This window comes from Astatotilapia calliptera, chromosome 16 (assembly GCF_964374335.1).
Source record: "Astatotilapia calliptera chromosome 16, fAstCal68.1, whole genome shotgun sequence".
Lineage (NCBI taxonomy): Eukaryota > Metazoa > Chordata > Actinopteri > Cichliformes > Cichlidae > Astatotilapia > Astatotilapia calliptera.
Window position 1 is genome coordinate 9131124 of NC_137437.1, and position 23056 is coordinate 9154179.

Here is a 23056-nt window from a genome sequence, read left to right on the forward strand (position 1 = left end):
ATTAGCTCTGCCTGAACTCTGTGACCCCGGACTTATCGTTGACCCCCACCTGTGATTGTATCTTGATGAAGAAATCACTATCTCTGACTTACTGTCAGCAGTCATGTCCGCCTTTTTTTCTCCCCACCACACATCCTGCTGCCACCGTAACCTCCACATCACCTCTACTTCTCAGCAGTGTGTAAATGAAGAACGTGACCCAAAACTTTGATTTAAAATCTTTTTAATATACAAAATACTTCAATTTTGGCTTCTTAGTACATGAATCACCTGAAACTGCTCCTCTAATAATACAGTGTAGTTCTCTACTGTCTGTTAGCAAATGAAAAGTGCAAAGTAGTGGACTCTGTCTTCTGTCCACCACGCAGAGGAAAGGCTACTTCAATGCTCCAAAAGCAGTCAAGATCAAACCTTGATCCTACAGATGTCTGTGTTCAAGACAGAAAGAGCAGGGGCACGAGTGACCCGAGCCACGTGCAAAATCAAACTCGTTTCCACAAAGATGTCCTGTGGGTGGAAATAATAATAATAAAAAAAAGAGCCCAGGGTGAGCCAAAGCTTCAGTTAAAGCGTGTTCAAAGTCTGAGATAAAGCCACAGATAAATGGGCCAGCCTGTTTATCTGTTCCTCTCTCTCTCTGTCAGTGCTGCAGCTCCAAACAGCCCAGTCAAGTTTCCTGTCTTGATTTTGGTTATCCTTGTGTGTTTTCTGTCCTACATACTCTTGCCCGCAAAAGCATCTGAGCAGGACTTCAGTGGCTGAACAGCTTTATTCCAAAAATGAAAAAAAAAAGTCACTGTTAAGGGCAATACTGGTAAAACCCGAACTCCTTGCAGTAATGTCCGGCGGCTGTTACCGCTTCTTTTTCTGCTTTAAGGATTTCCTTCTTTTCAGAATCATCTCATACAGCTTGTCCATGCCCTCGTGAAGCCCCTCGCCTATTATAGCGCAGGCAGGTTGGATGTGGTAAGTGGTGGAGGGGGTGAGCTCGTGCAGGGCCAGCTGCTTCTCGATATCCGCCACCGGGAGGGATTTGGGCAGGTCCTGCTTGTTGGCGATGACCAGCAGCGGCGTGCCCTGGTTCTCCGCAAACTTGGTGACTTTGTGCAGTTCAGTCTTGGCCTCCTCCAACCTGTCCACATCTACCGAGTCCACGACGTATATGATTCCGTCAGTGCAGCGGCTGTAGGACTTCCACAGGGGCCTCAGCTTCTCCTGCCCCCCCACGTCCCAGAAATGACAACTGATGCCCTTCGCAGTGCAGTTGCTCAGCTTGATCTTCTCCGTGTTGAAGCCGATCGTGGGGACCGTGTTGACAAATTCATTAAATTTAAGTCTGTAAAGAACCGTGGTCTTCCCAGCAGAGTCCAAACCCAGCATGACGATGTGAAGAGACTGGAAGGCAGAGATGCTGGAAACGCTGTTGCCCATTATGGCATTTATTCTGCAGCTGCTGGTTTTATCTCCCGATTCAAGGGGAAGAAAACAGTCCTAAAGCTCAGAGCCTTCCACTTCACGGGTAAAAAAAATCCTTAGGTTGGGATAGTGGAGAGCGGAGAAGCCCCGGTGCGCTGTGGATGACCGATGAGCTCTGCTGTGGCCCTCAGCAGCAGCAGCAGAGGACGCAGAGCTCCGTTCATTAGTATTCTCCTCACACACTCGCATCCATTTGGCGACGAAGGAAAGCTGCGCTGTAAGAACACTCCAGAGACAACAAGGATGACACCGAACAGCCCAACGATCTCTCTGGAAATTGCGCACAAACAGCTCCGCGGTCCGCACCTGTGCGGAAGAAAATAACATCCACCGTTTAATTCACTCACTCCTGGAGAACACTCCTACACCCGCAACGCTCTCCGTGGCCGTGGTTTTGTGAGGCTGTGTGAGGCGGACAAATCAGAAGCGCCCCGCTACGCTCCACCCACCCGGGACATGCGCCAATGAGAGGGCGAGCCTCTGCGGCGATCGGGTTACTATAGACACGCGAGACTGACAAACATGCACAGCCAGCGTTCATAGAGCCGTGGAGGAGTGTTTGTGCATGAAGCTTTGTTTTATTTGAATTATCAGGCTGACTGAAAGAAACACAAACAGGCAGAAATGGATGGAATGAAACAGGAAGGTGTGCAGATCAACGGCGTTAACATGTTAAAGAAACTGGGCGTAGTTTAGTAATCGCATGGAAACAGTCATAGTCAGGTGCGCCACCTTCTGGTGAAACACAGGAGGCACAGGAGGCATGCAAAAGCTGAAAGGAAACCTTTCAGTCTCACGTTAATAAAGATTTCCTGTTGTGTAAAATAAATAATAAAGGTTGCCCGTATTTAAGCTCGTGTAAATGACTTGTTGGCTCTAATATGTGAAACATACTCCATACAAGTCATGTTGAGCCACAAACAGCTTTCCCATCACAAAGTAGAAGCTGCTAGAAGTTTTTGGAAAGGTCACTTTTATATAGAATGTATTTATTTGTCCAGCTAAAAAGTCTCACTGACATTAAAAATGTCTTCTTTAAACGTGATCTTGAAAAAATAAACAATACAACAGTAGTTATTAATCTGTCATCTGTTCATTTCTTGAAATTTGATGATGTTCCATGACATCAGAGGTGTAAGTGAGTGAACATAGTTATAGTCTGCTGCATTGCTTTCAGAAAACAGAATAAGAACACATTTTCTTACACCTGGTCTCAAACACTGGCCTCCATAAGGCTCCACCCTAAAAGGAGGAAGTCTTACTCACACAGAGACCTAGGTCACCTCTGTGTCACTTACAGGACTAGACTGCTCACAGGAAGCCCTTTTATCATCACTTGTACTTGAACCTTTGGGTTAAGAGTGTGAGCACAAACGAGCTGTGCTGTTTGCTGTTATGCACATCAGTTTGAAATGACTTTGACCCTCCTTTGAAGGATCTGTGCCATGGTTTCGTGGAAAATTATAGTTTTTTCTTTGTTTGTTTACTTAAAATGACAAAATCGCAAATTGAAGTATTGCATATTTACACTTAATGACCTGCCATTTAATGCCATTATCACTTAACATGAACAAAAGTATTATAACATGTGTTATTGCTTTCAGTCTCCCTGGTTTCGTGGGTGCAGTTTGATTTCTGCATAACCTCATGTTCATCACTGACCCCTCCAGGCCCTCCTTCTGTGCTGTAGAGGTTTGTGCAGGCCAGTCAATAACGTTCCCTTTGGTCTTCTGGAGGTAGTTCTTCACCAGGAGAAATGTATTTCAGGTCGCTGTCGAGCCAGACCCAGTTTTGCTGCTGACTGCTTGAGGTCTTCTTTTAAAATCTTCACATAGTCCTCTCTTTATGATCCTTCCACCTTGACGAGATTCCCAGTTCCAGACACACTGAAGAATCCTCACAGCATAATACTCAACTCAGCATCACAGCAAAGTATAGACCTGTCGGTCCACTGTGTCCATTTCCTGCTTTGCTTCTTCAAAGCAGGAAATGGAGATTACATAAACGATTAAGGTTAATATGTGCTAATATGTGCATACGTGTAAATATTTTAATAATGTTTGCTTTAACACCTTCCTGTGATTATTTTCATGCTGGTTTGAAATAAAGTATCTCCCTCTTGTCATGATTCGGCTGTGTGGCAGGCAGGATGGACCCAAACGACCCAAAAGCAGATCATACAAACAACACTAAACTAAACTGGGAAAAACTAATTACAATGTGCACCAGGAGACACAGGGTGAATCACGCACAGCGATCAAGGAGAACGCAACATAGAACTGAGGGAGACGCGGGACATAAATACGCAGAGGGTTAACGAGGGAACACACAGCTGACACAGATAATCATAACATGACAGGGCAGGAGCAAACACAACATGACGCATACTGACGGGAGACTGTCAAAGTAAAACAGAAAGTACACAGAGGCGCAGACAGGAGGGGAGGAGAGAACATGGGGAGAGCACAGACAAAACGGGCTGGGGAAAACATGGAATAAAACACAAGGAGGAGAAACGAGGCACGGGAACTCAGATACGTGGAGGGGGACACGGGATAAAGAAATGAGGGGAATTCTAATAAACTAAACAACCTAGGAACCATAGAATAAATAGAGAACAAAATACAAAAACACAAGAAAACTAAGAACGCTGGGTCAAAATGACCCAGGACCATGACACCTCTGCTGTTACTGCAGCCTACTGCAACTTACATTTAAGGTTTTTGAGAGGCAAAGCATGAAATGGACACAGTGGACCGGCATGTGTATTACAAGCTTTGCTGTGATATCTTGTAATACTCCCTCCACCGTGCTTTAGTGTAGGGACGGTGTTCTTTGGGTTGTACTCCTCTCCTTGCTTTTTCCAAATATAAGCAGTGTGACCAGTAAGCTCTACTTTCAGCTCATCTGACCAAAGGGAGAACTTCCAGTATAAGTGATCTTTCTCCAGGTTGTCCTTACCATACTTTAGTCTGGCTTGAAGGTCTCTCTTCTGCAGAAATTTAGATTTTCTTGGTCGGGAACAGGGCGATTTTGAATAAGATAAGATAAGATAAGATAAGATGGAACTTTATTAATCCCTCGGGTGGGTTCCTCTGGGAAATTCGACTTCCAAAAAGCACAGCAACGACCGAAGTTACAGTTACAGAATTGTTATATATATATACACACACACACACACACACACACACACACACACACACACACACACACACACACACACACACACACACACATATATAAATACAGAGACAAATATAAATAAAATATACGAAGGGGATAAATAGAATAAATAGGAATAAAAAATAAAAATACAAGTGAATTGCACATTTCAAGTATTGAGTCTATTGCACTGTTGACTATTTACAAAAAGTATTGCACAAGGTATTGTACAGTGAGGTGAAGAGGCACTACAGCTTAGTTGTTCCCCCCTCCTTTGTCCTCCTGTTTCCTGTTTCCCCTCCCTCTCCCCTCTCTGGAGGCACCCCCAAAAGTTTTCTTACTTTCTTACAAAAAAGTTTTCTTACTTTTTTGACAATATTTGCTGTTTGTGTGACACACTACTAAAAATATAAAAAGCATACAGTACTGTTGTTTAACAACAACAGTATAGATAACCCTCGCTCCCAAAATGCTTTGTTCCAGCTCGGCTCTCCCCTGCTCTGGCTCTAGCGCTCTTGCTGCTACAGCAATGGTGGCTGAGACTCAGCAGAGTGGAGGTGTAAGTGTCTGGCTTAAAACAGGATATATTAGCTACATTTAACCTTCAGTTACTCTTTATATAATTAGGTAGGAGTCAGGCCATGTTTCTTTTTAGCTGAAAAACATTACACCAGGTAACCTGCAGTGTTGAAAATTTTCCGACAATGTTTGCTACCCTACAATCCGTCCTGCTCTGTAGTAAATTCAGCGACATTTGACCGTCCTGTTGCTCCCATTGAAATGTATACAGCCTATTTAAAATCTAAAACTTTAAATTGTCCTGTTTGAAATGGATACTAACTAACTGACTGACTGAATGCCCATTAACCTTATAACTCCGGTTGTGTGTGTGTGTGTGTGTGTGTGTGTGTGTGTGTGTGTGTGTGTGTGTGTGTGTACACAGAGAGACAGCCAGGTTCATAATGGATATGAGGACGTTTTTTCAAAAAAAGGAGCCACATTCAGGTAAAAGTGTAAAATCAAATGATCCGTCAATCAAGAATAATGTTGGATCAATGTTTCAATATTTATATCTTGTATTAGATGTTCATGTGCTTTGGTTATTTGCCTTTTGGTTGAAAGTACACTGAGAGAGGACTTTTTGTTGGTGATCTTAATATAATTTTTTTCATATTAATGTAATTTTTCATCTAATTGAATACAATCTATTTGTGTATGATTGTCAGTCCGAAGAGGGAGAGAGGAAAGAGGGGAACATGAGGAGAAAGGGCAAGGTCAGGAAGAACCAGGTAAGAAAACAGACAGGGAACAGTGACAGGCACAACACAAACTGTTAAACTGACAAAGAGAAAAAAACTCATATAATCTGGAAGCTGTGTTCTCCCTATATTAAAGCTGCTGTACAGAATCTGCTAAACAAACTGGGTTGAAACATTTTTGACCCTCTTTAACAACATTCCAACATAACATTATAATTGGGGAGATTACAATTAATGATATATTTTTATGTGGTTCAGCCACAACTCTACTGAAACCTCAGTCAGTAATAGGTAGGCCAACTTTTGGACCGTCCAGTTGTCTGTATGACTGGTGCAGTACATACGTCACATTTGCACACTATCAGAAAGTGCCAAACAGCCCTGGTGGAGTGAGGAGCTGTAAAGAGAAGCAGATGCTCTGTTTATATTCTAAACATGTTTTAAGCTTGTTTCAAAGATTCTGTACAGCAGCTTTAAATGTTTTCCAAAAGCACACATACGCTTATCAGTGTTTCTCAAACTTTTTACAGTGTGTACCACCTGATAAAAATGTCAAGCTCTCTTAAGTACCACTATGAATGCATGAAAGTCATAAATCTTACAACACAAAATTATTATTATTAAATTAGTAAAATTAGTATCTGCAATAAAGATTTTTTCATACATTGTTCACATTCTACGACAGGCAAAGTTGCCTCCATTTTTATAGTTTTTATTAATATTTTGTAATAATTTATTTGTAATAATTTATTCTGTTTTGGGAGTGTTTTTTTATGTATCTGTATTATATTATAGATACACATTAAAAGTGAATCTGTCCAAAAAATGCACTCAGTTTTTACTCACTATGAGCATCATTCATTATTCTCCTCCAGTAATTAAGGTTAGGAAATGTATTTTTTCTATTCCAATCCATTCTTCTTTGGCAGCGTTTAAATAATCTTTATCAGATTTGATGGTTTTGTTACAGACTTTTTGAAAAAGTGTTTTGCTTTTCTTTCACAATTGTGGGATTAAATTGTGTTAAAATGCACAAAACAGTGATGTCATGTTTTGTGCCGAGGACCCAGGCACAGAGAGACTTGATGAATTTAAGAATCTTATGATTTAATAAAGAAATTTGCAGACGTGCACAGAGATGGTAAAATTCTGATGACTGATAACGGAGTTGAAGACAACAGATGATGAGGACAGGGAGGAACAGGGGTTTAAATGCACCAAGGAGACAGTCAGAGAGAACTTGGGACAACATTTAAGGATGCAGGGACTGACAGAGACAGGTTTAGCTTGCCTGGCTGGGCAGCTCTCTGGGTGCTCACCACCCCCAAAGCTCTGATCCTAGAATCGCCCCTGGTCGGGAACCCCACAGTTCATTCCTGTGCAGAGTTCTAGTAATTAACTTCTTTTAGACTAAAATTCCTGACTCAGCTACGTCATTCACTCATGACACATCTCTCACTAGTTTTCCCACAGTCAATTTTTGCCAGAACACCAGAAACCCCTCCTGTATACGTTACATTGTAGGGTTTCAGGGGGGCATAACCTGCCGTGCACCTCTTAGAAACGTAACCACTCCAACTATTGTTATATAGCACTTTGACACAACCACAAGGTACTTAACATATAATGCACCAGCACAAGTATAAATGTAATGACGCTGGCCACTTGTATGCATGTTGGCTACCCTGCTTTGTGTCCCGGCAGACACATATGTGGCCCATGATGCATTACCGCCACCGTGTGGTAAGGAGTGTCACTACAGTGCAAAAAAAAAAAAAACCCAACAAAAATACAATTGTGATATCCTGTGCAATAAGGAAGACCTCAGTCATTTCTTTATTTGCCGATGTTACGTCCCCACATAAAAGCTAGGCGAAGAAGGTGGGGGACAGTAACAATTGGATCCGGATTGGAATGAATAGGATGCCAGGCAGAGGTGTTTAACACAAAATAAATCTTTATTATAATCTCACTCACTCACTCACTCACTCACACACACACACACACACACACACACACACACACACACACACACACACACACACACACACACACACACACACACACACACACACACACACCAGGCCTTTTCCACACCTAGACCAGAATCACACACTGACCAGCACAGAGGAAATCCACCAGAATCCTCACCCACACCCGCACTGCGCTCCTCCAGCTTATATCACCTCTGGAGGGTAATTGGTGGTAAACGAGGGCGGATGAGCAGCAGGTGCGTCCTAAAGGAGAAGGCAGGGGCACAGAGAAGGAGGAAGAGAGGGAGAGGACAACACCATGCCCACAGCCTCACAGGATGTAACAACCGAACTTGGGCATGTGCAAAAAAACACTGACACTGCTCTCCAAAAACTGTTTCCCCCCTGTGGACAAAACCCTGCCCACCCCCGTTACATCTTAACAACAATTTTCAGCTGCTCCCTTGATTTACAGTAGCTTGTCACATCAGTTTTATTGACATAGCATCTTTCAAGAAATATCACAAAGTGCTCTACAACAAGAAATTCTAAAGAAGAATTATTACAATTATCATTGCAATTGTTACATCAAAACAAGTTTTAAAAGATGTGTTTTTCACTATGTGGTCCACAGATCTCAGGCTCAAATGGGGAAAGTTCCAGAATCTGGACAAAACCTCTGTTCTCCTTAATTTTCAGCCTTGTAAGATACACAGCCAGCCGACCCTGATCACAAGACCTCAAGGACCTGCGTCTGGATGTTCAAGGGTGTGACATGAGAGTACTTAGAAGACTTTGTTAAAAGTCTTGCATTTTCGTTCTGAACAATTTGCTGATGTTCCAAGGAGGGTTAGTCAAGACAAGAGAACAAGGAATTACAGTAATCCAGACAAGATGAAATAAAGGCATGAACAGCAATTTCTAATTCAGAGTGTGATATGTGTTACACACACTCTTAACAGATGTGTTAAGAGAAAAAAGCAAGAGTGAGCCAGAGATTTAACACGATCATCTAAAAGGAACGCTGCTTAAAAAGTTGCCCCCAACGGTTTCTGATAGAAGATTTAGTAAATGTGGCAAAGGGGGGCCTACAGTGTCCATTACCTTTGGCACAAATCTGTCTGGGGACACAAACAAGGACCTCTGTTTTTTCTTCATTAAGCTGAAGAAGACTGTCAGTCATCCAATTTTTAATAGAATCTGAGCACTTATGTAAGACCTGTAGCTATGCTTACTGTAACTCATATGTGTACAGGCCTGTAATAGCCTGTGTAAACATGCTGTAGCAAAAAGGTTCTCTGATAAATCTATATGTATACCAATATGCCTAACAGGTAGTTTAAAAAAATCTTAAAAGAAACAGAATGCCGCTTTTTATAATATACTATTTTATAACAATGTGCAGTACAGACTTCTTCCACTAGATGGCAAAGTCCAACAATAAAACTTGTGAAGAGGTTTCCTTCTATAGTCAGCTGTCATATATCTATATTTCATATGAAACATATTTGACTCAAGAGATGTGACATGAATATCAAGTAAAATGTTGCCTAATCTTTATTTTAGTGCATTTTCACCAATTTATTAGCCTGGATGTAACATAGCTGGACTACAGAATGGGTAAATTTGTCATAGGTCAGAGAGGCTCTGGTGGTCAGAGCAACTTAGTGATTGTGGAAGAGTAAATAGTTCATATTTAAAAGTCACCAAAATAAAGTGTCCTCTTGCCCAGGGTACTCATAATCAGCAGCTTTAAATAAAGGTGGCTCAAAACACGGACACACACATCACACAGTTCCACGAAACGGACATTAAATGTTAGAAGAGCCAGGGAACATGTGCATACACGTTTTCCAGCCCCTTCATTTTGTATTCTAGAGAGGATACCTGCAGGAGAAGCGCTCCGCCCTCCACCTCTCCTCTTCTCTCTAAATGCACACACATTACTCACACATACACAAATCATACACACAAGCTTTGTCATTTTACTGTATGTGGTAGAGCCCTCTGCTGACTGCATGTGTTCCCTGAAGCCTGATTTATTTCCTGGGACATTATCACCAGGAGTATACTGGAGGTAAATAAACTCTATTTTGCAGCCTCTCAAAAAACTGAAATGACAGTCAGGATATATCTGCTCTCCTGTTGCTGGATATCGTTATCTTCACAGGAGCACAGTGGAGCCATTAAACCAGCACCCACACATGAGAAAACAAAGTCACCCTGCTGTGCAGGAGCACTGACCATTGTTAGTGTTTACATACAGATAATACACCCACATTGTTTCTATTCTTTTAAACTAAGGGCACAAAATACACATCTTTATCTGACACACACACACACACACACACACACACACACACACACACACACACACACACACACACGTATGTAAAAACTAATAAGTAAAAACTAATAAAATACATAACATCAAATTGTTTCTAAATAGCTGTTGTGTTAAAATGTTTTTCTTTGAATATTGTTGTAGAAAGCTCCAGTGTAGTATAAATGACAGTGAAGCAGTAAGTTGGTATTGTGGGTTGAACTCTTATAGCCAGCTAAGCTAGCTGGACTTCTCTCATGTTGTTTCTGTTTCCAGACATGATTTTATTCAGTAGACTCTCTGAGCCAGCTGCCTTTCACACTCTCAGCGGACCCTGACAGGAATCTATTGATCACATTGGAATTTATAGCACATACTTACTTGTTTTTAAGTAAAAGAGGATTTTCATCCAAAGGGCCCACATGTGTATGCACCAAATGTTAAAAATCATGATTTTTTTCACTTCATTAGAAATGTTTTTCAGAAACACTTTCATGTTCTCGGTGGGAGTTGATGGGCTACTTTGTATCTATCTTGGTATGTTTATCTAGTGTTTCATGGGTGTGTCAAAATTCTCCTGCAGACCGGCTACAGCTCCGCAGAGTTATGTTAATTTGATGCTTGTGTTTCTACTAAACATAACTTTGATTTGCGAGAGGATATTAAACATTCGCATAAAAGGCTCAAAGTGGGTCACATGGGTAGAAGCAGCATACAGAGAATGAATGTTTTCAAATGAATGATGTGGAGCTGCCTCACAGTTATAACTACCACTTTGCAAACAGACGCGTAGTAACGAACTTATGAAAGAATAATAAAGATAAAATGAATGTTGGACTTTTTCTCAAGGACAAACATGAAACAGGATCCGTGTCCATGAAGACATGGTAAAACATGTCAGATCAGCTTCAAAGGCTATGGCTATCACTTCCAGCCATTTTTAATGACGCTGGTGTTTGAAACGTTTCTTCTTTGTCTGGTTTTGTCAGAAAGGCTGTAGACAATCAGACTGCAGCTGCCATAAAAGATGACTGATGTAAGAGAGGTGTTTGACTGCGAAATCGTGCTAAATGACTCGTGGGCATGTCAGGTTTTATTCAAAGCTCTGCCAAGGGAGCATATCAGGAAATGTCTCTACACTCATGTGTATGATATGAGCTCCCTTTTAAATTTAGTGAAACTCTCCACTGTAAAACCAAACTCTGAGAATATTTAGGACTTTTGCACCTCCCAAGCTAGTCACAGCTCACCAAACAGCAGTTAAAAAAAAGTTGCACTAGCTAAAAAATGTTGAACATTTCTACTTTTGCCGACTTAAATATTTTTCTCACTTTAATGAAATGCACTTCTCCATTAATATAACACATTCCAGAGTGGGTATGTGAAGTTCCCAGTTTGAAATGAAAAACAGTGGGTTCCTCTTCTTTTAAGTACTACCTTTAAGGGTCACCACAGCACATTCATCTGCCTCCATCTAACCTTATTTCCTAATATGTTAGCTAAAATATTACACATGTTCTGTCACACTGGCTTGTATATTTAATCTGTTTTCATTTTGACTAGAAAAGCTGCAACCCTGTGAGCAAACTGGGTAGCTCTGTTAATGTTACAGAGACTGTATAGTTAAAGGTAGGAGAGTGCTAAGAGATGTTTTTTTCTGATTATAAAAATGATAATATTCTAAGAATATGAGGCTCCATAAACACAAGATGTAATGAGTAATGGTTCCAATGAAACAGAAGTAGCTGCGGTACTTAATTTGAGAAGTTATAGTTAGACTACTAATATTTGCTTAAAAGTATTTGTGATCATTTTCTTACAAAACATAACTGAGCTTCCCAGCAAAGCAGGATCAGAAATCCGAATGTTTGCCTTTTAAATTTAGCAGCTTGAATGAATCACCTTTTTAAATGTAGATCATCTTGCCAATTTTTTAAAGACCCAAGCAGAAAACTTTCATTATTCATAGGTAAGGCTTTTTATATCCAGAAGTGGTGCTACATGTTGTTTTCCAGCTGAATGGAAACATTGTAAACTGTAGGCGGTTGTCGGTGGAGCAGGTTGATTGCTGCTGTAGCTGCAAGGTGCACTGCATGTCTTCTGTTACCCAACGTGAGACAAGTGTGCTCTGTATTAGCAGCTCCTTCAACCTGCTGTGGGGAGATAAAGCCAGAAGCTCTCGATATCAAATGTGCCTCCAGCAGAATGGAATAATGGAAGCCGACAAGACGGGTTCACCTCCCTGAAGAGAGCATCTGGACTCTAGCAGCCATTCAGATAAAAAGACAGAGAAAGTGGAGAGAGGGCCTGAATTCGACTTTCATGCTTCACATCTCAACTCGAGTGCTTTTGTTAGAAGTGGAGTGTTGTTTTTCCTCTCTCTCTCTACCCAGAGGAAAATTCTGCTGCTCGTAACAGCCCTTTCTCAGTCTCCAAAGAAATAAATAACCTCTTTTTTTATTCAAGAATACAGCAGAAATAAAATACACAGTTCAGAGGGAATGTAACCGATTTCTCATTTTGTGTCTGGTCATTTATAAAGCAATCATTTTTTTCCCTGAATCTCACTGTTATCTCATGAGCCGTTTATTTCAGACAAATAAAGATCAATGTGGGAAGAGAAAAAAACAGAGCATTTTAAATTGGGACTGGGCTGAAATGAGATGAAGGGTTTCCTCAGGACTTTGCTTGAAGCAGTTTGAGAGAGTGGTCAAAATTGATTATGTTTAGAGGAAAGAGGCTGCAGTAAAAAGATATCTGACTTTGAATTTGCCTGTTTTTAACACAGGGTTGACATAAACAAAAATACCTGATTATGACTCTGCAGGTCCACATGACCTCTGGGGTTGTCCTGTGCTGTTTGATACTCTCTGCTTTTAAGATTAGGCTTAAAACGTCCTGTTCTGATAGGGCATATAGTTAGGGATGGATCAGGTGATCCTAATTTCTCCTTAAATTGTGCTGCAATAAGTCTATGCTGCGGGAGCTTCCCATGATGCACTGAGTGTTTTTGTTTCACTCCCCTCATTTCAGTCTGTCCTCTATTCTTCCTGTGAAAAGGTAGATTGTGTTTCCCACTGTCACAGAGGGCTTGCTCATAGGTCAGAGGTGTCAAACATGAAGTATGAGGGCCAGAATCAGGCCGACAAAGACTGGACAGCCTTTGAAAATCTGAATGAGCGCATACATTTTGGACGTTTAACTGTATGTGCATTGGGTTTTTAAAGCTTTTAGTATTGAATAGCTGGGTCCAGAGTGAGCTTTAGAGCTGTTGGTACGTGGGCTTTAAAGCCAATTACCTCCTGTCTGCTGCTGTAAGTGGATTTTCTCTGTGTAAGGGGGGGAAGGGGGTATGTTTATTTATGAATGCATTACATAATGTTTTACAAGAAAAAATTAAATCACCAACAAATGTAAACTTTTATCAGGGATCTTTACCTTACAATGTAAAGTGATTTGAAGCAACTGTTGTTGTGATTTGGCACTAGATAAATAAAGCTGAATTAAATGTTAGATTTTACTGATTAAAGACTAGAGCCTCTGAGTATTGTTCCTGAACAATGGAGAGTTTTCAGATCCAGGCTCTTTATTGTGCTGTTCGAGCCATTCCTTAGCAATTTTGTGGTTTTGATGTGTCAAAATGTTCTCCTAAGATAAGGTGCTGCTGTCAGTGAGTGTGGTTAGTAAAATGGGCTGTACTTACGTAGCACTTTTCTACTCTAATTTAACACTCAACGCGCTTTTTACCACAAGCATCACTGACCCAGTCACACGGTGCTTTAGTCTAAAAGTACTTTGCCTAACATTCATGCACATACTGGGGACAATTGGAGTTCACCGTTCTGCCAAAGGGCAAATGAACCTGCTTTGCCAAGCTGTGCTTGGTCTGCAGTGTTTAAGTAAGTAATGGTGACCAGTGTCAATAAATGTCATCATTCATAATTAAAACTGTCACATCCACACATTTATTAATTCTGTTTCAGTCACAAATATTCAGATTTCTACTGGTAGTTGTTTTCCTTATGCCAATTTAGGCTACTTTGTCTCTATACATAAAAATAAGAAAAGCTAGTGTACTGTTCTGGCAGACTGAGGGAAATAGCTTCCTCCCTCCAGATATTTCCTACACAGTGTATATGTAGTAATGACAAGATTGCATTTAATCAAATAAGCTGCTGTGGGCAGGTCATTATCATCAATCAACTATGTAAAATGACCACATAAATCTGATTTTATCTAGTGGACATGTGCAGTATATTTCCTCTCCATCCATTACTGACTGAAGCCACACACTTGTTTCCTCAGTTAATTTTTAACAGAGTGAGAGGCAACAAGCAGGAAAACAGGTAAATGGATCTTTGTTCCTAGTTTTCCATCTGTGATAAGAGTACAAGACCTTGTGGTGCAAATGTACAAGTATATTTTTGTACCAGGCAGGCAGACTGCTGCTCAAACTCAGACAAGCCTACACTCGTTCATTTTAATGTTCTCTGTTTTGTTTCACTTAAAGATTGTTGATACATTTAATTGTTGCCAATTTGATTCATTTATCTGCTTTATCCACTTTCTACTTGCTTAATATAATTTAGAGGATATTATCTAATTCCTTCACTGTATGCCTCTCTGCTTTAATAAATTTCAGACTGCATGTGTTTTAAAGGCACTTCTATGTAAATATATGTCCAGTATTCAGGCTCTTTTAGATCTGTTTTTGGTTTTTACTACCACTGGCTCTGCTTAATAATCTTGCTGTTTTCTGCTCAGTCTCTAGCATATTGTCTCTCTAATAAGAGACTTTTGGTGCAGCAAAAAAATGACACTGCAGAAGGAGGCCATTTCAGAGGAGCTCCAGATTTAACTAAAAATTCTCTGTAGGTTCAATAATTTATGACATTGTTATTGCACTATATTGTTTTAAGTTGCTTTACCTAAATGATTTTCCATTTAAGCCAAACTAGCAGTTATTGTGTCATTTGTATCCATATCTGTTGGGGAGAAAACCTGGTGACACAGTTAGCATTGTTCCCTTCACTAAAAAGGTCCTGGGTTCAAAACCACCTGCTGGCCTGTGTGAAGTTTTTATGTTCCCCCTGTGCTTGCAGGGGTTCTCTACATGATCTCTGGCTTACTCAGTTGTTTGTAGGTGCACTTTTTCTTCTGGCAATCTGCTGGCTTGTAAGTCCCTGCAGTAACACTAACTGATGCAAATGATGTAACAGTGAATTTACAAGCTGCAGGTCACAGCCTCTGGAAACCTGCAGGCAATTACGAACATCCCTTCCCTGTAGTAAAACTGTGTGTTGTTGCATGTTGTATATTTCCCCCTGTTTTTCATAGACAAAAGTCAACAATGAGTTGAACCATCTGTTGAGGCTTTATTAAACTGCCTACACTGCCTGCAGCCCTCAGCTGTCACGGTTTACCTGCAACAGGATGATTTAACTTTTAACAAAAAGCAGGAAGTTGGTGATGTTTTTTCCACAGTGAATGAATCATTTGGTAGTGAATATCTGGGGGGAAACAAAGGTGTGTTTGGGATTTGGTCAAAATATATTTATGTATATTTGGGTGTTTGGGCTAATAAAGGAACAGTCACCACATCCACTCAAATTATCCAGAGAAAGTAGGGCTGCTTAAACATCCATCTATCCATTTTCTTACTTATCCAGTTCAGGGTGGAGGTGGCCTATCCCAGCTGTCAACTTAAACAAGTTAAACATAAATGAATAACAGATTTCAAAATATTATGAGAAAAATATATTTTAAAAATTGGAAGAATTTGGTATTACCTTTTATATTACTTTGCAAAAAGTTATGCATTACTGTCCAAAACTTTGGATGAACTGACAATTTGCACTGGCTTAGAGTAACATTTGCATTTCCTCTTACTCGTGGAGAAGTGTCAGCGACAGCAGACGGTGGCTGGTTGTAACTACAGCAAGTGTCAGTGCACCCAAGTTGTGGTTCCACATGAATAGGTCTGCACCATCTCATTAAAGAAGAAATTTAGACCACTGGTACCGGTCCGTGAGTTGTTTGGTACCGCGAGAGTTGAGGCTCGGGTGTGAAATTTATTGTTTTCAGGGACTTCAAGGTTCCCTGGGTCTTTTCCCATGTGTTATGAATAAATCCTTCCTTTTTTGGTTGCTGTACTTGTTTTATTTTGTTGTATTTTTCCGCAGCACCTTAAAAAAGGCCGGTCCGTGAAAATATTGTCAGATATGGCGCCAAAAAGGTTAGGGGACTGCTGATCTAGAGGAACTAACTCTGAGAACTGGTGAGCTAGTTAATTCAAGACTACTTTTCATATGTTAAAATAATTTGTTTCTTCTTTGTTTCTTCTTTTAAAACAGAAATGATATTGTACATTTCACTGCCCTTTCTGTGGTGTAGTGGGAGGAGAAACTGCCAAGAAGGTGTTGTGTATCATCTGGACAGAGGAAATGGGAGACTTGGTCGTGGAATGACAAAATGCAGGAAAGCATTCAAAGGAGAAGGAGGCTAGGCTTGGAGGCTGGGCATACAACAAAGATAGAGGTGGCAAATCTAAAGAAAAAGACATGATGAATTACATGGGAGGCTAGATACTTAAGACAAAGAAAAGTACTTGTATCAATTTTTTAAATAGAGATATTAAGCTGGAAAGGATGTGCAACAGGTTAGGGTGATTTAGGAGTTGGAAATATGTAAACAAGTGAAGAGAGCGTACTGGGAAGATGGAAGGAGTATTTTGAGGAGTTCATGAGTGAATGAGGGAGAAAGGAGGACAGATGGAGGAAAGTTAGTGAATCATGAAATACAGAGGATTGTGGAAAGGCAGATGGTTCAGATGACATACCTGAGATGTCCAGGAGAGAGGGCAGTGGACTTTTTGGTCAGACTGTTTAACACAATCTCGTAGAGTCAGAGGATCCCTGAGAATCAGTATACTGACACCAATTTTTAAGGACAAAGATGATGTGCAGAACTGTAGTAACTATATGACATGAAGATAAAAAAAAAAGAGTTGTTGAAGCCAAGCTAAGAAGAGAGGTGGTGATCAGCGAGCAGCAGTATGGTTTCATGCTGAGAAAGAGAACTACAGATGCAGTATTTACTTTCAGTTTGTTAATAGAGAAGTATAGAGAACAGGTTGAACTGTGTTACAGAGATAATACAAGGTATAGTAACAAGAGAGGAACTGTGATAGTGCATGATGAAGTTCAGTGGCAGAGAAGTATGTCAGGGTGAGGACAGGGAGACAGTGGTGAGGTGCACAGCAAGATAACAGATGGAAGACAATGTGATGTGTATTTAGAGCAGGTAGAAGAGAGCCTGGAGAGGTGGAGATGGAGTCAGAGAGACTGGGGTATTGTGAGAGCGATTTCACACCTGTACTTTGTTTCCTCTGGTCCAAATCAGTTGATGAGTTTGTAAACTTGCAGCTTTTTCCCATGATTCGGTTTCTTTTCACACAGAGAAAAATCCAAGTGAACATTTTTTAATCCGTTGACTCTGTGAAGGCAACTTCTGTGACAATAATTAAGTCCACAACAAATTTTCCAAAGGGGACAATGAAGTATATTTATCATATCCAAGCGAACCAAAATGTGTCGCTACAAACCACGACGTGGGAATATTCAGTCTGCTTATTAGCCAGGCAAAAGTAAATACAGGAAGAAGGAGCTGATTTATGGACTATTGGAGAACACAGAGAATTTATGGCTAGTAGCCCATACAGACCTTTGCACATATATATAGTACCTTGCTGCATCCCAGAAGACAAAGCACAACTGACTACACAAAGTTATTTAGCTCTAATTTGCAACATTTTTCAGAATATTAAGCAGCATCCCAGGTCATAACCAAAAACACCTTTAATATTTTCTTACAACTAGATTACCTATTGTGATCCGGGCATCCGATTCCATTCGATCTTTTAAATCATGGTTAAAAACCTATTTGTTTAATCTCGCCTTTCCTGCTTGTTAATGCTCGCACCTGACTCTTAGACTTACTCTATTTTTCCTTATACATATTTTTTATGGCTTGTGCTTTTATTATGTTTTTATTTTAATATGCATTTTATATTACCCCTGTGTATTAGTGGCATTGACCTGTGAGTATATTTGATACTTTGCTAAGGCCTTATAATACTCGTGTTACTTCTCTGTCTCTTATGTTAAGCACTTTGGTATACCGCTGGTTTTTAAATGTGCTCTATAAATAAAGATTGTTGTTGTTGATTGTAGATTACAACAACATGGTACAGAAGCAGCTCCCTGATCTTGATCCAATTCCAGGCATTCCCACTGAAAAGAAAGAAAATAGGCCCAGCAAATTTTGAATTTCTTTTGGCATTAACAAGAAAGTGTCAATCACTGTCATCAGTGACCAATGCAAGCAATAAACCAGTGATTTGCAGATGCAACCTTCAGATTCTATCCAGCATGATTTCCTCCCAAAATAATTACTCGAACTTTCCCCCAGACAATGTTCAGTTTCCAAACCAGTCTAATTATAGACTGGTTCTCAAAAAGCACCAAGGAAGAACTGGCTCTGCAGAGGCGCCAGTGTTCTGAATCCGACCCTGGCTGTGCCCACTCAAGGCAATACTTGAGATTCTGCATCTCAGAAGCAGGGTGCTAAGAATAGTGTTGGGCTATATTTTTAAGAATACCGCAAAACGCTGCACAGAGCAGATAAGGGGGGCTAGAAGTCAGACATAGGAAGAGAATCTAGTAAAAGAACCCACACAGAATAATCTGTCTTCACAATGAAGACTTTGGGAGAACTCTCAAATTAAATACACACACCAAGGGCGATGGATAGTAAGGTCCAGGTGAATCAGGAAAATAATGGGGACGGGGAAAAGGAACAAAAGTGGGAAGTAAAAACACAGAAGGCTGCAGGAGGAGTTAACGTTAACTACAAGATGGTCTAAGAACAGATCCAGATACATGATACAGACAACAACAGGAAAAGACTATGGAACTGATGGCAATACCAAAAACACTGGCAGCCATCAGTGCTACCCCACAGTCCTCTAGTAGATCCTTCTCTCAACCTATCCGGTCACGGCAGATAGTCGCCCCTCCATGAGCCTGGTTCTGCCAAGGTTTCTTCCTGTTAAAAGGGAGTTTTTCCTTCCCACTGTCCCAGAGTGCTTGTTCTTCGGGGGTCATATGATTCAATTGAATTCAATTGAATTTATACTTTATACAGCACCAAATCACAACCACAGTCACATCAAGGCTATTGTAGGGTCTACCTTACAACAACAGTGAATAATACTGAAATGAGTTGAATAGATGCACTAATGGTATAAGTGTGAAAATCCTATGTGGCTTTCTTCTTGATTCCACAAAGAGTCACAAGATAGTAGACCTCTGACCTTAACCATGATTTAAAACGTCTGAGAGTTTTTGTAGATGCACCTATAATTTGAAAATCCAACATCATCATGTTCAAAAAGTTGTGTATCCACACCACCCACCTGGCAGGGTGATGACAAAAGCCTGTCAGCCTTTCATGGCTGATTGGTAAAAAGTAAAGTTGAATTTCTTCAGTCATTTTCCTATGAAACATCAACCCGTTCTCTGCAAGCATAAAGTCCTTACGAAATTGAGTTCTGTGCTTTGGCTGTAGTCCTTTATTACCTCGTAAACCTCACAGTGGATGAAAAGTGATGCGGCGATTAGATCTGTCAGAGATGTTTTCCATCAGGGAATTGTGTTGCGGTTGTTGTTTACCCCTCGTTGCCCTGAGGTTCTCACATTATTCATCTCCTGGATATTGCAGTCAGAGTTGTAGCATTAGCACATTGATAAATATATTTTCTGTTTGCTGACAATATAATCATTCGTCTTGACGTCTTTCAATCATTGGCTCCATCTCCCCCTTGCACACACACAAAGGTTGCCATGGAGATTTGCGTCCTGCACTCTGGAGGTTGTCATGGCACCAATGTTTACCGGTGTTTTGTTGGCACGGTGATCTCTCTGCCCCCACCAGAATGAAGCAGTTTAAGTTTGCGGCTGTTGAACACTGCTGGATGTTTACAGACTCCTGAAATGGATCGCAATGACTGACATCGAAAGAGAGGAGGACGCGGGTGAGACTGATAGTGAGGGGAGAAAGGCGTGGGTTTATGGATATGATCTGCCTGTTGAAAGCATCATTGAAGTGGCTATGAGCGCCAATGAGGATACTCAAAGGAAAAGAGCAGCATTGTGCTGAGCTATAGCTGCATAATAAGGAATATATGATTTTTCAGTTTTATCACAACATCTTACCATTGGTCTCCCTTTTCAAAGCTGTATATTAAAAATTCTGCCCTCTGTGGTGCACATTAAAGGAGAGTCTGAAGAAGGGACACAGAGAACAGGCTAGTCATCCGAATCTATTTTAACACTCAACATGACTTCACATTTTTAGATAATAGCACCAAAAGATTTCCTCCCTGTTTCGGTGTATGTTCAAAGAATAGTTTATTCTGTTTGCCGAGAGCCTGACTGTTCTTCATCCTGGTTTAAATACAAACAATCAGATACTAGAAACACACTCCCGACTCAAAGACTGGAGGGAAAAATAAGGTTAATATATGAAGACTGAGAAATGTTCAGCTCAGTTGCTGTCTGCTGATAAAAGGCAGTTTCTTGAACCTGGTCTCCGGTGCAATGTGATGAAATGCCTTTATCTCTGGCAAACGTATCCTCCTTGAAACCAAGTAGGTTTTTACACAGATGAGGTTTCCTAGGAGACGAGAAAAGAGAAAGTAAATGGCAAGAGAAAAAGGCAGGCTCCACTGAGCTGCTATAGTACACTGTCTGACACAGAGGTGATGCCTTTAATGAGTGATATTCTGACCATTATGTCAGAACTTTGACCTCTTTTACATTTTACCCTCACGAGTTTTAACAGCAAATCCTACCCCAAAAACAACAAGGGTTCAAACCTGTGGGTGAGACCTCCATCCAGTCAATACCCTCCAGCTCTGCAAAGCATTTCATGGACATAATTATCAGAAGTGATGTCAGTGTAATTTAATTAACGTGCTAAAGGCGAGAAGGAATAATAGCATGTAACATAATACAAACTTAACTCATTTTGTATTCTGTTTAAGTCAATTTTTCTGTATACTGTAGCAGCAAATCACAACAACAGAGCCTTCAGTAATTAAGAGAAAACCCAAAGAATCAGACAAAGCCCTATAAGCAAGCATTTGGTGACAGAGGGAAAGAAAAACTCCCTTTTAACAAGAAGAATTTATTCAACAGCGCCAGGCTCAGCGAGAGGCAGCCATCTAATGACCAGATAGACTCAAATGAGGTGAATGAAGAAGAAACACTCAGTGCATCGTGGGAATCGTCCAGCATCGTATCTAGGAGAGGCTAGCTGGTTCCACAGAAGAGGTGTCTGAAAGCTGAAGGCTCTGCCTCCCATTCTACCGTTAAACGTTCCCAGGATGTTTAAAAGTAGAATGGGAGGCTGCACTTCACAGCCAGCAGTCTGAGTGAAGTGCTGTATTGGGGTGATACGGTACTATGAGGTGTTTAAGATAAGGTGGTTTTAGTCAAAAGGAGATGGATTTGAAATTTGATTCTGGATTTAACAAGGAGCCAATGTGGGAGAAATATGTTCTGTGTTTCCGATCCCTATCAGTGATCTCATTACATCAACTTTTGAATTACAATAGTCCACCCTAGAAGTCTTAATTCTTCTTCTTATTTTTTTTATTTTTTAGAGTGATAAACTGTTTCTATATTAAATGGCTGTTCCTCTGAATACACAGACTTTCAAAGATTTGTAGACTGGAGTAGTTCCAATAAACTTTCTTATGGAAACCAAACCCTGTAAGTGCGGCTGTAAATATATTTAAGTTGCTGTAAAGCTGGGCATAGCATAGCGTTGCCCTGAGGTAACAAACCACATTTTCATGCCTTACACTGGCCCTTCAAAAAAAAAAACTTTTTTTTTCAAATAATGCTACCAGACACATCTCTTTCCAATAAAATGATGAGTTGAAGGTGGTGTGCCTTTCATTTGGGGGGGGGGGACCCCTTTCTGCAAGCTGCACTACATGAGGGACATCTCCATTAGGAGGCAAGATAAAGATCACTATTTTACATGTTTATAGTGAAATAAATGTATATTAAAAATACTTGTATGTGCATGAATATGTTAAGAAGCATATTTGCTTTTTGCTTTCAAAGTAAAACAGGAAACATGGAGATTAGACATGACACATGACCCGGGGAGACGTAGTACAGGGGAGATGACATAACGGACAGCATGACCTTGACAATACAAGACACACTGACATAAACACACGAAGGGCAAGGGAGACTTAATATATACAACTGGCTGGACTACCTAGTGAACCTAAACAAACCATAAACGATAATCATCAAAATTAGGTTAAACACAAAACACTGGGTCACACCACCCAGGACCATGACATGTAGTTAGGAAGCACTCAGTTAAGCAAAAGTGGCATGTTGTATAGAGCAGTTTGAGTAATCTGGGAGAGTAGAAAAGCGCTATATAAAAATCAGTCCATTCACTGTCTGAACAGAGTTTCGGCATGTTACTTTTGCACTATTATGTTCCGGCGCATGTTGTTATTACATGGCTTGATTAAGGTACACATTAGGCTGACATCTGGGGCCAGAGCTGAAACCGTTCTGGGCCAGCACAGGGCCAGCAGTGTGTCTGCAACTGGCCCATGGCTGCACACCACCTACAGATGGCCCACATACGGCAATGAATGACGGCCCTTTGGTGGCCCAGATCAGGTTTGCCAGATGTAATCCACACATGGGCCAGCACAGGACCACCAGTGTGTCTGAAACTGGCCTTGTACTGGCCCATGTGTGGGCCAC

General features: G+C 40.7%; 1 protein-coding gene and 1 long non-coding RNA gene across 2 annotated transcripts; both read right to left on the bottom strand.

Annotated features, from left to right (window-relative positions):
* Window positions 1–206: 206 nt before the first annotated feature.
* Window positions 207–1881, bottom strand: LOC113008406 (ADP-ribosylation factor-like protein 4C). Its single transcript, XM_026145781.2, has one exon. It carries the CDS (start codon window positions 1429–1431, stop codon window positions 853–855), a length of 579 nt encoding a protein of 192 aa, XP_026001566.1. The 5' UTR covers window positions 1432–1881; the 3' UTR covers window positions 207–852.
* Window positions 1882–20648: 18767 nt separating this feature from the next.
* LOC145421154 (uncharacterized) lies at window positions 20649–21246 on the bottom strand. The gene is made up of 2 exons (XR_013902469.1): window positions 21130–21246; window positions 20649–20927 (listed from the first exon to the last, which is right to left on the bottom strand). It is a non-coding gene; the product is annotated as an uncharacterized LOC145421154 (long non-coding RNA).
* Window positions 21247–23056: the final 1810 nt, after the last annotated feature.